Below are 14,462 nucleotides of genomic sequence, written 5' to 3' on the forward strand. Positions count from 1 at the left end.
TGCAAAGAGCATCCCTCTGACCAGGCTTTTTTTTTTTTCCTTCACCTTCAAAGAAGTATTCCTTGGAGGATGAAGGACGGGGAGAGAATCTTGTGTTACCAGTGCTTCCTGCTGAGTTTCACTTCAGTCACTGCCCTTAAACTTCAGCATTTCTTGGGAATTCTACCGAGACATTTTGAAGAAAAACTTTGTGACTTGACCTATTCTTATATAAAGGGATGTTGCCAAGAGAGGAATAGAGAAAAGCAATGATGAAAGCAAGAGTGGTTTCTAAACCTCCTCTAGCATGTACTTTTGGTTTTGTTCAGCACAACCTGATCAGTGCTATTCACCAGGCTTCAACCCAAAATCTCTGCCATCCTAAGGCAAACCAGACAGCTTTCATTGGTGTTTCAGCTCCCAGAATTTCATTTTGTAATGAAAACTAGGGGGAGAGGGCTCAAAAATCAAATTAAGGGGGTTAGGTTTCCAGATAATATAAGTGGTTGCCATGCTGTAGGTGGATGAGTTACTATTCACCAGCTCTGACATGTATGTTGACACAGTTGGACATCCTGACCACTCAGCATGGTATGAGGGGGTCACTTCTGCGTGAAGGAGTGAAGATTTGAAGTATAACCACATCTCAGAATTTCCCATATCCTACAGAACGCCACATCTTCCCATACATCCACTGCACAAACCTGCAGCAACTTTCTGGCACCCTCAAGTTTCCTCCGCACTGCCCCAGACCAGCAGTGAAAAATCACCAGCGACCCCTTCCCCTGAGCCCCTTCCCTGCAGGCACTTCTTACTTTAAACATTAGGAGAGAATTACCGTCAAAAGCATTAATTTGATGTGCAGAGATCAGCTGGGAGAGGCATGCCAGCGCCCTGACTGCCCGTGCAAACCAACCAGCAGCACCCAGGCACTGAGCCCCCCCTGCCCAGCTGCACACACCTGGGTTCTTGGAGCACTCGGCTTTCTTCGTGCAGAAGGTAAAGCCTGACATCCCCAAGGCGTCCTTGCTCCTGGACAAGGACAGCAAACTGACAAGCAGAAATCAAATTGCTTTTCCTGTCCCACTGGGCTGCCAACAACAGCAAGGGCTGGCTTGTTCCAGTGTGCCTAGAAGGGCACCGTCACGTGTCGCTGGCAGTGGGCTGAGGGAGCTCCACTGACATTTCATAATTCTCCACATAAAGCACAGTAATTAATTTTTGAACCCTCTAAACAGCTCTAATTGTCCATTTATCATTATGTACCTGTAGGATGCTTGCTTGCTTTTGTTTTCTTTTGTCAATATGTAGCTCCAAGGTACTTGTCTGAGGTAGCTTTCTAAAAACATATGTTATTATTATTTATTATTAATAAAACCTGAGCTTCTTATTCCAAGAGTGCCATTTACTTTGAGCTTCACCAGTTCAACACCAGCCTAAATGAGTTTTTTCTGCAAAGGAGGTTGAGAGCTGAGAGATGGAGGAGGAGGACTGCTTTTGTTGAATGGATTGCATTCCATTCACTGCCAACAAATCCATTTTACACGCAATATTAATTACGAGGACCTCTGGGAGTGCCACTTTTTAACCTCCTATCCTGCCTGTACAAAGCCAGATTTAGATAATGCTTCCAAGGCAGAGTCTGCCTGCAGGACTCTCTCCCATTTTTGCAAGTGCCCTCAGATGAAGCACAGCTCAGCAATGACGTAGCTGAAGAAATCCTCACCCTCCTTAACAGACAATGTTTTACTAACAAGAAACATTCATTAGGCAGCACAGTGACAGGTTGAGCTGGACACCCTGCAGAAAGCCAAGTCATTTGAATCAATACACTCCACAGAAGCAGAGGAAGGGAAGAAATGTGTTCTACATGAAACACATGCAAGGGTATCAGTTGCCTTTCAATGCACCAGGCTGATGCGTTTGCCCAGCCTATTTTTGTCAGGACAAATTGAGAACACTTTTAAGATAGAAGGCTAAATATCTGTAGCCTCTTTTAGATATTTGGGTTAGGGTTTTCAGAGCTGGAGTTGACCAGGTCTGAGTTACTGGTCTGTGATGAGCTCTGAAGCATCCCATGGCCTGTTTGTTATCCCTGGGCTGTGGATACCGAGCACTCATCACTTACTGGTCCTGTGATGAACAGAAACTGTGTCACTTCGAGCACCATCTTTGTAATAGGCCCAGATGGATATTTTGTAGTCAGTGTTCTTCTGCAAGCCTGGCAGGACAGCTGTTGCCACATTTCCAGCGATGGAGAGCTGCAGCAGGGAAAGAAATGAGTCAGTCACATTCCCAGGCATCCCCAAGCTGGTTCATGACGTAAGTGGTTGGCTCAGTGATTGCCCACAGGCACAGATAAGTTAGCACCAGGCTTTGGGGACAAAGTGTTCTGTTTGGGGTTGCACACAAGTCAGCAAAGGCAAAATTCCATCCCTGATTAATGCAGGGCAGATGCCCATGCATCACAGCCCAGTTATATTGAGGAGCTCCTTCAGTACCACAACACAGTGTTTGACACAGTAAGGCTGCCTGGAGCACAAAATCCCTTTGCTGAGTTTCCAGTTTTTAGGAGAGCTGTGAACAGAAGCCCCAGTACACCCCTGTTCCAGCCCAAATGTGAAGCACTGCAGGAGAGACTTGTGTATTTAAGCCACCATTGTCTGTTTGACCTCACACTCAAAATAGGGGATTGAGATGGAAAAGGTCACCTGGTCCATCCCTGCACCTTCTGCACCAGCTCTATCCCTGGTCATTCTCCTCTGTCTGCTTCTCACTTGGACCTCATCCTTCCTGAAAACTAGCATCCCAAAAGTATCAGTGCTTACTAGCTCTGAGGAGAGCAGAAGTAGCTTCACCCGCCTCAGAGGCAATACCTTTAGCTATAAATGCTTGGGTATGGTCTTTTTCTTGTCCACAACAACTTGACATTGTGGGTTGTTGATTCTCTGCAACCCCAGATCTTTTTCTACTGAATTGCTTCTTAGCTATTTGTTCTACATCCTGTATACCTGTAGTTAAATATTCCTGCCTAAGCTTAATACTTTCTGCTTGTCCCTATTAAATTTCATCCTTGAGGTTTTATAGAACACTTTTGCAATCTTCCCAGAGCCTGTAGGACTCCTCCCTGCTGTGCCTCCTGCATCCAGCGCTCAAGGTGACTGCTCCACTGAAAGCCAGACCCAGGACAGCCCCTGCTGAACTGTTCAAGTGCTTGAGAGAATTCACCTGAGTAGTTTTGCACCCTATTGTGGGTGAGTTCAGAGCCACCAATCAGGCACAAAGCCAACCCAGCTCCCCAGAGCTGTGTGTGGGCCCATACCTCCTGAGGCTTCTCTCCACTGGCTGTGCTCCACTTGATCTGATAGACAACCACATCAGAGGCAGCCACAGCTTCCCACTGCAGTCGGAGGCTGTTCCCGGAGAGCTCAGCCACCTTCAGAGCGCGCGGCGGGGGGACCTTCACTGAGGGACAAAGGAAGAAAAGGAGCTGAAGTGTGAGCTCTGACAGCGCCCTGTCTGAGCCAAGGTGGGGAGCAGATGGCTGGGGAGCAAAACATCAACCAAGCAGATGTCTGAGACCAGCCTGTCTGTCACTTCCTCAGACCCACATGACAACAGCCGTCAGGACACAGAGGGGTAAATTATTTTTAAAGCCCTAATTAAGAAGGATTATCTCGTTTATGGAGAGGGTACGTATCACATCGGGTTTGTGAAGGGGAGAAGGCTAGGAGGGCTCTCAAGGACACAGAGGTTAGTGATACATCATGCTTTTCTTCATTTGCTTCTTTTCTTTATTCCTTCCACCTCGTTTTGAACATAACACGGTTGGACATATTCCACACACAAAGAACAGCAGCCATCTGTGCTTTGTGCAAGGGTTTTGGCCATGAGCTGCTGGGATCAGTCTCCTAAACATCCCCCATAAGACACACGCAAAACAACTTTGTCACCTGTTACTGAGACCAAAAGTATTTCCATTCCCTACTTACAGGTGGTAACATTGCCAGTAATTGGAAAGGAGTCCCCTTCATCATATGTAGATCTGACACTGATGAAGTATTGGGTGAGGGAGGACAGAGGTCTCAGGACAGTGGATGTTGCAGTGCCTGGAACTTCCACCTGCAGTGGAGGAGTGTTATGAGTATTATGTGAGACAGGTTGAAGGAGATGGGGTTGTTCAGCCTGAAGAAGAGGAGAGACCTTATTCTAGTCCTTCAGTACTGAAAGGGTGTTCATAAGAAAGACAGGAACAGACCCTTTAGCAGGGCCTGTTGTGAAATTTTTTTTCACAAGGTTGGTAAAGCCCTGGCACAGGTTACTGAGGGAGGTGGTGGATGCCCCAGCCTGGAAACATTCATGGCCAGATTGGACAGGGAGCTGAGCGACCGGATCCCGTTGAAGATGTCCCTGCTCACTGCAGGGGAGTTGGATTAGATGATTATGGATGTCCCTTCCAACCCAAACCATTCTATGGGTCTATGATTTGGAGAGGATGAGGGGTACAGCTGCAGAGGGCTCAGCAGGTGGGTGGCAACTGCACCAAAAGTGCCCATTTCAGTTCAAGTTAAAACACTTCCAGCAGACGAGCTCTCCCTGAACCATGGGAGGAGAACAAGGCATTTTCTGACCTCCCAGGTTTCTTCTCCTTCCCCCAGCCCTCAAGGACTCACCTCCCCAGTGTTGCCCCCTCTGCTAGAAACGTAGGTGACGTGGTGAGCTCTCACAGCAGCAGACACGGCCTCCCAGCTGACTCGAACGGACGCGTGGCTGAGCTCGGAGAAGCTCAGGAATCTGGGGGGACTCAAGGCCACTGCAACAACAGTTACTGACAGCACTCTGAGGCTTCACAGTGGCAATGCCACTGTTTGCCTCCTACTGCTCTTAGATGATCCCACCTCGAACTAAGAGGTTTGTTCACCATGCAGGAAAATAATTGCTTTATGTCACTACCATAAATGCGTTTGGGAGGCTGTGGAAAGTTACCTGGGCTTTAGGTGAAGAACCAGCCAAATAATTCCCTTTTTCTCCAAAGAGACCTCGGGGAACAGTTCTTTCAGGAGTCCTTTTTTACCAGGGGAAAATCACTTCTTTTTCACAGCTCACCATGTAATTAGAGATCCCCTCAGGGACCAATATTCGCTTAAGATCAGGCAGGGAAGAGGCAGCATGTTTACAAGCCACATGCACAATATGGGAAGCACCTCATTTAACACATCTCTCCTGCCTTAAGTGTTTAATAACAACTCAATAAGCAGCAGCAGCAGCAGCACTCACGGGTGGTTTCCTGGATGCTGGTGGGATCGCTCGCATCTTCCCCGTACATCGCGTAAACCGCGATGGAATACTCAGTGCTGGGAGACAGCCCATCCAGCAGGACCTCGGGCTGGGTCACCTTCACCTGTCAACAGAGAGCTGTTCTGGGGTACCCTTCAGCTCTAGGGTACTTGTCAATGCACATAACAGAGCAGGATCTTACTAAAAGAAGGGCCAAGGTCCCTTTGGTTTCACTAAAGGGACTTTTCCACCTTAGGTCTTAGAATCGCAAAATATCCTCAGTTGGAAGGGAGCCACAGGGATCATCAAAATCTAGGACCTAGCCCTGCACAGGACATCCCCAAAAATCCCACCATGTGCCTCAGAGCGTTGTCCAAATGCTCCCTGAGTCCTGGCAGGCTTGGGGCTGTGACCATTTCTCTAGGAAGCCTGTTCCAGTAGCTGGTCACCCTCTAGGTGAAGAACCTTTTCCCAATATCCAACCTAAACCTCCTCTGGCACAGCTTGGGTCCTGTCATTGGTCACCAGAGAGCAGATATTGGTGCTGCCCCTCTGATTCCCTCATGAGGAAGCTGCAGACCACAACGAGGGCTCCCCTCAGACTCCTCCAGGCTGATCAAACCAAGTGACCTCAGTCGCTCCTCACGTGGCTTCCCCTCCAGAGTCCCTTATATAAAAATGCTGCCGCTGCTGCTGTTCTGGGTTGGATTGGGGGTATTCAGGGAATGTGATCCCACTTTTCTCAGACACATGGAAAGCTCTGGCAGAAGAGCTGGTTGGTGCCAGAGGCCCAGAGCAGCCGGGCTGCTGCCATCTGCTGCTAACACGGCACAGTCACAGCTCTCCTCCCGCAGCCTGTTCCCTGCAGAAATGCACCCCAGGGACTTTTAGAAGTTCCTCCCCTCTACCTTTTTTTTTTGTTTTAAATTCATATCCTCAGCATAGAGGTACTCCAGGTAAACTCATTAAAATGCACAATAAAGGGTTCTTAAGTGTTTTCAAGGGTTTTCCATTCATCAAGCACTGTTTTATTCCTGTGCAGTGCCATAGGTCTGTTTCCAGATGCCAGCAAAAACTTCCCTAACACATTTCAATGAACATTTTAAAGATAAACACAGTAAAGACATTTATGTACAGCCTCAAGGATACAGGGATTACACTTGGGGCTGCAAAGATGTGAGTTCAGAGCGTGGGTTTCCAGGGCCCCATGAGTCAGTCAGATCTCTTCCATGCCCTTATTTCCCATGTGAAACCCTCACAGTTATAAATCACTCTGAGACACACCATAAAAAAACCAATCTTTTAGGAAAGATGTTTCTGGCAATAATTCTGACACATCTTTTTTTTCTATGACCACACGATATCAGTTGACAAAGGTTTAGAACTAGCAATAGACTCAGTCCAGACAGAGAAAAGATGATATTATAATTATTCTCAAGAACTCTACCTCTGCTGTGTAGTCCTCTGCTCCATCAGGGGCTGCAGAGCAGAGCACCAGGTAGTGTGTGGCTCCCTGGGCTGCTTTCCAGCTCAGCCTGATGCTGTTGTGGCTCAGCTCAGAGACGCGCAGGGAGCGAGGGGGAGACAAAGGCACTGAAGAGAAAAACAAGGCAGAAAGACACCTTCAGTGTTTGAGGCCTGCAACAGCTCCAGATCCAGAGGAGACCTAGCCTTTCACAACCATGCACCAGCATAATTCCCTCTACTCACGACCTACATGTGGAGGTGACGCCCCTCAGCCCGTCCCCAACTGCAGTGTCGTACACCGGGAGCACCGACACCAGGTACTCCGTGTGCGAGGTCAGGTTGGAAAGCCGCAGAGAGGAGACTGCTCCATCCAGAACCACCTGGAAGCACAAGGGAGGGTTGTCAACACAGGGAGGTGCCAGATGCTCCTCAGCAGCAGAATGGCTGAGCTGGCCATCCCTAACAAGTGCGGCTTCCCTGTGGCGGTTCTGTTGCCCTCAGAACTTTGTGCAAGCAATAATCTCCCCAAAAGAGGGAGGCAAGAGGAAGTAAGGATTCCTGTGTTCCCTGTCTGGGATCTATGTAAACACCAAGCTTCAGATTCTAATTGTGCTCTCACTGAACCAGTGGAAATCCATCAAGAATTTGGATTTGCCTTTCTGAGTTATATCCGTCACAGACGAGCATCATCGGACAGCTCTCTGTACTTGAGTGTGCTCTTTGAGACAAAACACATGCCTTGGGGAGGGGATAACACTGTGTAAGAGAAAAATCAGTGTCAGCATGGCTCACACTATTTCTAACGAGTTGATATTTATCCTGCTCCCTCTTCTGTCTTGTCACCCTATTACCTCATCATATTTACAATCAGTGTGCATTTAATTAGCTGATGGCCCACAAGAATTCTCCACCCTTTTTTTGTCCACACAAGTCTACTTAAATTCCCAGGCACCATCTGGAAGTTGTTGCAGTCTCAGATGTCCAGAGAAAGGTCTCTCACCTCTCTAGGGGTACCACCCTTGGATGGATAATACACAACCCGGTATTTCTTTGGTGGTCTCAGAGGAGGACTCCAAGTCAAATTCATGCTCTTGGAGGTCACAGCTGATATTTTCAGGTCAGTTGGGCTCAGCTGGGGACCTGTATTCACAGGGAAATCTTTCACAGTGCTGCCTAGGAATTAAAAACACAGTTACTTTCTTATAGTCAGACTTCTCATGCCAAATGTACCTTCCAGCTCAAAAATATGAGTGACATGGGCTATCCAAACCCCTGATAGGAATGGATGTTGCCTGCATTGGCTCACTGACCAAAAGCAGATCCCTAAACCAAGAGCATCAAAATGCAAACATCTCCAGGTGATGATTTCTGTGAAATGTCAGAGACAGCAGGTATTCTGCAGCAGAGTAAGAGTGGAAGGATTGCACCTGGAGGGTCTTGCAGAAAAAAACAATCATAAGAGAAATTGATGTGGCAGCAAGAGGGCTGAGCAAGGAGATCAGCACTGAAGGAGAAGAGTCAGGTGGTGCTGATGGGTGGTGGATCTCACGGGGGGAAAGGTATGAGAAAGGGTCAACCCCGACAGCAAAGGAAGGTGGACGGTGAGCAGAGGGAACGCCAGCCATCACCGAGGAGGTTTCACTTCACCTGTGGTTTCCTTGTTGCTCTTCTCTTTGATTCTGGTGCACAGGACCCGGGTGAGTTTGCCAACCAGGGAGCTCAGCAGTGGGAAGTCCAGCACGTTGTACACGGTGAGCTCCAGCGGCTCCGAGGCCACTTGCTTCAGCTCTGCCTCATCTGCGTTCTTCACCCCTGCAACCAGAGAGACAACCAGGCTGAGAAACTGCCCAGAGATGTGCAGATGGACCCCCCAGAGATGGGTTCACCATCACCCTTCTCTCCAAGCAGAGCCTCCCAGTCATTCCAGTGGAGGGGTGGTGTCTGAGTGGCTCTGGGCTTTCCTGCAGCAACCACCTCAGTCCAGCCTGGGAAGAGCTTTCAGCCCTATGGGCTCAGAAGGTCTTTAGGGCCTGGAGACAGCCTAGTGAATCCTTCTTCTGTTTTCCTGCCTCCTCATCACTTGCAGGCTGTGCTCCCAGGAAGGCAGATATTTTTCAATCTGAGAGGCAGTTGGCATAAATGGGCAAAGCACTGAATGAATAAACAACAATTTTATATTTATGAGGGGCCAACACTCCCCACAGAGAATCTGCTGTTCATCAGAACATCACATTGTGTTTCAAGAGTCAGGGATGACTAAAAAGGAGCCTGTTTGTATAGCAGAGCTTCTTCATCATAGAGCATCCTCCATCCCTTTCCTTCTGCTCCCCATCCAGATTAACTCTCTGCAAACCAAGCTCCACAGTACAACTCATTTCACTTCCCAGTGCTACATTCAAGGTTCCCTAACACTGTCTAAGCAGTAACACTGCCAGGCCAGGATCCAACCTGATTTCTCAGTTCCAAGACCTTTACCTCAGCAGCTTTGCCCTTCTTCTTTAGGAGAGTTTTCTGTGTAATTTTACTGCTCGTGTGTTAGTCTCTAGCAGACTTGTGTAGTCATCAAGGACAGAGTTGCTCAAGGCCATTTTGTGTCTCGTTATTGCTGCTGGACAGTGAAGACCAGATGACATTATTATTCAGAGAAATGGGAAGTTGTGAGAGGCAGTAATTATACTGGAGGTCTCCTGCCATCCCCAGTACAATATTCTCTTGCCTAATTCCACAGCTGAGAATATTGTTTTTATTGCACAGGTCATTGGGCTCCCAAAGGTCTTTAGATGGAAGGTGTGAAATCTCTCATGTGAATGCATTCTCTAAACAAAAAAAAACCCCTTTGAAGACACTGCCTATACTGAATAAATGAGTTAATTTTCATCTTAGCCGCAATGCAATGAGGTCTTACCCACTACCTTAAGTTTTACAGCCTCAGGATGCTTCTGTCAAAGCTGAGGGAACATCACCTTCAATTTGAAGATGACCAAGAGCAGGATGGCTTTGTCCTGCTCCTCACTGATAGCTGGGATCTTACCAATGGCAAATATCTCTATGCCCAGGTTCTTCAAGGTCTGAGCAGCCAGGTTGGCATCATCCTGGGATTTTCCATCAGTCAGCAGTATCACCAGCTTCTCAGCCTCCAGCCGGGCACCAGCGTCTGGTTTCAGGTTCTGCTCCAGGGCGTGGGTCAGTGCTAGACCTGGGGAGGGGCAGAGGTGGATGTTGTGCTACAGCCTCCCAAGCAGCCCCTCCATTTCTTCACTCCTTTCTCTGCTCCAGAGTGGCCTCGGTCCCCACAGAGCACACGGCCCCGTGGGAACAGCTTCCCCCACTGCGGCCACACAGACCCGCGAGATGGAGTTACCTGTGAAGGTGTTGCCGCCCTTGTACCGCAAGTTCCTGATGGCCTCCAGCAGCTGTTCCCTCGTGGAGTGGGCGCTCAGATCCCACTCGGTGCGGGGGTCGCTGCTGTACTGGGACAGCCCTGGGGGAGGAAGAGCTGTGGGCATCCTGGCAGCCGAGGGGAGCTGCAGGAGCCCCACCCTGGGGAGGGGGTGTCAGGCTGGGCAGGGGAGGTGGCACAAAGTAACGAAAGGGAGTGGGAGTGGGCAGGTTGGGTTTCTAACTCCACTTCTCTGCATGGTTCTGAGGAAATGGCCTGGAGCCATTTAGGCTGGATATAAGGAAAAGGTTCTTCACCCAGAGGGTGGTCAGGCACTGGAAAAGGATCCCCAGGGAGGCAGTCAGAGCCTGTCACAGCTCAAGAAGTGTTGGAAAATGTTCTCTCATGCACGTGGTGGGATTCTTGTGCAGGGTCAGGACTCGGACTTGATAATCCCTGTGGGTCCCTTCCAACTCAGGATATTCTATGATTCCACAGTCCTTGTCATGCAGGCAGCAAAACAATGCCCTAGACCCCACGTGGTGCAGGGGTACTTACCCCTGTTGTGACAATCAGAGCATTTGCTAAGGTCTCAAAATTAATTGGGGTCAAACTGGTCAGCTGCAAGGGGTGAGAAGGATTTACACAGTCCTATTTCATGTACATCCTGACTGTCAGCATCACCCAGAGCTGGAAGCAGCACCATTCCTAGCTGAACTCACAGCAGCCCCAGAGCAGCAGTGCCACTGTATCCAGTGTTGTGATGGCTGTTGTGGGCAGCAAATCCCAAAAGTATCTCAGCATCACCACCCGACCTGGTGTTGCCCAAAGACATCACTTCTGTTCACTGTGCAGCTATTTTTCACAGCCACTAGAGGCCACAGCTTGCTACCAGATAGGAAAAGCTTTCCAGAGCAGCTTTAAGACCCCATCCTAAAGGAAAAAAAAGCTCCTCAGAGGAGCACGTAACCACAGGAACAAGAGACCAAGGCCCCTTCAAACACAGACATCCCAAGGTCAGGAAACAGGAGCATGTCCTACCTACTCTTATCTTGTCTCGGGCAATATTGAATGGGGAAACCAAATTGCTCAGAAACTCCTTAATGAGCTTGAAATTGTTGCGCCCGATGCTCCAGGATCCATCCACAAGCAGGACAATATCAGTCATTGCAGGAGTGTCACACTGAAACTGGGAACCTGAGGGGAGAAAGGATTGATGTTGAGGGAAGCAATTCCAAGGAGGAAAAACCGCTTCAGTTTTAAGATAAAAAGTGAATCTGCTGTGTAAGGCCTTGTCTGGATGGCAGATTGGACCATCTGCCAGTCTGACACATCTCAACCTCTTGTGAAGATCACAGAGCCAAGGATAACCCATCTCAGTACCAAGAAATTGCGTGGTGCACAGCTGCACTTCTGCAAAGAACGGGTTAAAGCTGCCAGGAAGCCTGTGCTAAGCCAGGCACTGCTCTCTGCAAGCTGTCAGCTCCATTCCATCTCAGCCCCAGCCCAGTGCTTCCCTTTCAGCTAGCCTAAGTCTCCAAGAATTGCAGGTGATTTCTTAATTCCATTCCATCACGAGATCCCCTGTGGGCTATAATTATTTTGTGGGTTTATATGGAAGTCCAATCTCTCCGTAAAAACCTGCTGGCATCACAGATACTCCAGCCCTGCCTTCCTCCCCACCCCAGGCCTGCAGCTTAACAGTGGATAAGATGGGGCATGTTGCTGATTGAATGCATCTCCCTTGAATATTTCTTGGATGGGGAATTTTCCATCTTTTGTGGAGGGAAGGAGATGACCCCATCAAGATTCAGCTGGCTCTAAAGGGGCTCCTCTCCTATCTCATTTCACAGATGTGGATTCCTGCTGGTCTAAAGGGACCAAAAGGGGATGCTCTGGCCCATCCCATTTCAACAGAGCTGGGAGCCATCACAGTCTCAACTGAATCTGAAGCATCATCATGGATCAGTTATCTGTGAAACACGAGGAACAAGTCCAGAAGGAGGAGCGGGTTGGATAGCGAAATCCATGATGTGCTCCTTCCCTTCTGAAGGCTTGGAAAGGTCTGTGGCTGGGGATGCTCTGCTGAGGAATACAAATGCTTGCATGAATCTGGCAGAAGCCAGAAGGGGGAGATGACAACATGAAGAGAGAATAGTGCCAAATCAATAAAAGTCAATAAACTAAATCATCTGGAAGGAATTTTTGGCCCAACTCCCTCTCTCCTTAAAGTCCAAGTTGTTATACAGAACTCCAGTTTCTCCAGTGAGCCCTGACAGCTCCCAAAGCATGACCTAGTGATTGGAAGCACCATCAGCAGGATTGTACTCTTGAAAATCCTGTGAGTAGAGAGCGGGACAGAAAGCTTGTATTCGATGATGTTAGGAAAAACAGCAGGGAAGAAGGAGCAAGACATGTTTGAAACCCCTCTCACCTCGCCTCAGTGAATCCTTTGTGGGTTTTTCTCTTCCTAGGGACTCTGAGTTTGCAGGAGTGCGTGGAGATGATTTTGGGGTTACTGATGTTGCCTCTGTCACTGCAGCCTCCACACTGGGCTGGTGTCTTGTGATTTCTCCTGAGCCCTTTGGCTGAATCCCCTTCTGCCTTTTCTTTTCAGCTCTGTCCTTTGCTGTGCTCCAAAGAGAAAAATCCCATTGTCCTTAATTGGGTTATCCCCAAACAACCTGCCCCACACCTTTACTGATTTAAACCACATTTGGCAGGGGTGTAGGGGGCCCAGAGAGGGTAAAAGTCCTACAGGTTTATGCAAATAGGTAGCTAGATGGAGACCATCCTCAGCCTTGCCTCTCTGAGAGGGCTGCATGCGTGCTCATGAGTTAATAAGGGATCACATCAGAAGTTTGCCCTTTCCATAATCTTTGGTGATGAAAAACAATGAATGTTTATAAACTATAAATCAGGGAAAACATACCATGGCACCTCATACCCAGTTACTCTCCAGAGCTCAGCAATCTGTGACTTGCACCCTGAGCCAGTGCAAGTCTTTTTAGATACAGGCCCTGATGGATCTTTCTTCCATCCACACGTGGAATTGCCTTTTGAGCTCATGCAAGCCCTTGTTGCCAGATACATGAGACTCTCTGTGGTTATATACTGTCCTCAGCCACAGGAGGTTGAGGAAATCCTTCTTGTAGACCACTTGCAGCCAGCCTTGGGACACAGAGCCCAGGGAAACCAGCACCATTAGCCCCAGCAGCTTGTTCTCAAGGGATCCACTCTCAATTGAAGAATATATCTGCATATCTGCACCTGCTGAATTTATATACCTGTCAGCCCCAGGATGTGCCTTTTTTAGCTTGGCTGGTGTGAGGGGTAAATATTTATAGGTTGTTTACTGTGTTTCTGTAGCTAAGAATGGTACACAAGGGATGAGACTGGGCTAGCACTTCTCACTGAATGAATGTCCCCGATGGAGCAGGTATTGCAGGGAGAGGGTGGGATTGGTTTTAGGGACAGCTGAGCTTAATGCTCCAGCCATGGCAGCACAGCACAGGCCACGACTCAAAACCAATCCAGGGTGACTCCAGGATGGTCAGAGCACCCACCTGTCTGCGTCAGGACAGTGTTCAGGGGTGGTGGGGTGGCCTCAGCCACCCCACTATGCTCAGCTGCCGAGCTGCCCAAAGAGGTGAGATTCTTTCCTGGGGCAGCTCCTGCATTTCTTCTGTTACTTCGAGTCTGGGATGCATTTTTGAGTTCCTCTACTGTAGGAAGACCAAAAACAGAGACAGTGTCCATCTAGACAGGTCTGTGAGTCACAGTCCATCCCTCATCCCCTGGGTCTTTACCATCTCCCTTTCTAACCTTCCAACCAAAAGAGCTCTGTGATTGCCACACAGTCCACAGGGAACATGCCAGAGAATGAGCTCAGAGGAGACACATCCCCAAGAGCCTCGGGAGCTCTCTGAATGGTAAAATGTAGCCCTCTCCACTTACTCACAAATTTCCTCTTGGCAAACAGGGCCTCCTGGGAGCCGTTGAGCACGTAGACCTGCAGCGTGTATTCCTTGGTAGGGCTCAGCCCTCCCACTGTGGCTTTGGGAGTCTTGGTTTTCAGCATGACTTCTTGCTCTGAGTCCCCTGAGGTGGGATGAAGCCACAGTTCAGAGCCTGTCAGAGCTTAAATTTAAGCTGACAGTACTGAAAGCACCATTGAAATTCAGGGAATGTTCTGCCTAGGGACTGCAGTCAACTCTTATTTATTCTTTAAATTTTGAGGATCTCTGATTTTTACTCTTTTTCTCTCTGTAGAGTTGAGAAGATTTAGGTGGGGATTTTTCAATCCCTTATACATGCCCAAAATGCAAAATCAGTTCCCACCCAGTATTAGTGCAGCTCT

The 14,462-nt window shown here is 48.7% G+C and overlaps 1 protein-coding gene across 1 annotated transcript in view; it reads right to left on the reverse strand.

Moving 5' to 3' along the window:
• Positions 1–14,462, reverse strand: part of COL20A1 (collagen type XX alpha 1 chain) — a 47,827-nt gene that overhangs the window by 25,885 nt on the left and 7,480 nt on the right. The window contains exons 4-18 of the mRNA XM_027881657.1: positions 14,060–14,203; positions 13,669–13,827; positions 12,537–12,731; positions 11,144–11,299; positions 10,085–10,204; positions 9,755–9,919; positions 8,371–8,535; positions 7,724–7,896; positions 6,974–7,103; positions 6,704–6,849; positions 5,257–5,380; positions 4,653–4,792; positions 3,972–4,101; positions 3,302–3,444; positions 2,108–2,240 (exon numbers count right to left, since the gene is read on the reverse strand). Of these exons, the coding sequence (XP_027737458.1) occupies positions 2,108–2,240; positions 3,302–3,444; positions 3,972–4,101; positions 4,653–4,792; positions 5,257–5,380; positions 6,704–6,849; positions 6,974–7,103; positions 7,724–7,896; positions 8,371–8,535; positions 9,755–9,919; positions 10,085–10,204; positions 11,144–11,299; positions 12,537–12,731; positions 13,669–13,827; positions 14,060–14,203 (2,223 nt within the window). The remainder of the gene's footprint in view (positions 1–2,107; positions 2,241–3,301; positions 3,445–3,971; positions 4,102–4,652; positions 4,793–5,256; positions 5,381–6,703; positions 6,850–6,973; positions 7,104–7,723; positions 7,897–8,370; positions 8,536–9,754; positions 9,920–10,084; positions 10,205–11,143; positions 11,300–12,536; positions 12,732–13,668; positions 13,828–14,059; positions 14,204–14,462) is intronic.

The sequence above is a fragment of the Empidonax traillii genome, unplaced genomic scaffold (genome assembly GCF_003031625.1).
Source record: "Empidonax traillii isolate 1590-97213 ecotype Southwest subspecies unplaced genomic scaffold, ASM303162v1 scaffold91:size2966241, whole genome shotgun sequence".
NCBI lineage: Eukaryota > Metazoa > Chordata > Aves > Passeriformes > Tyrannidae > Empidonax > Empidonax traillii.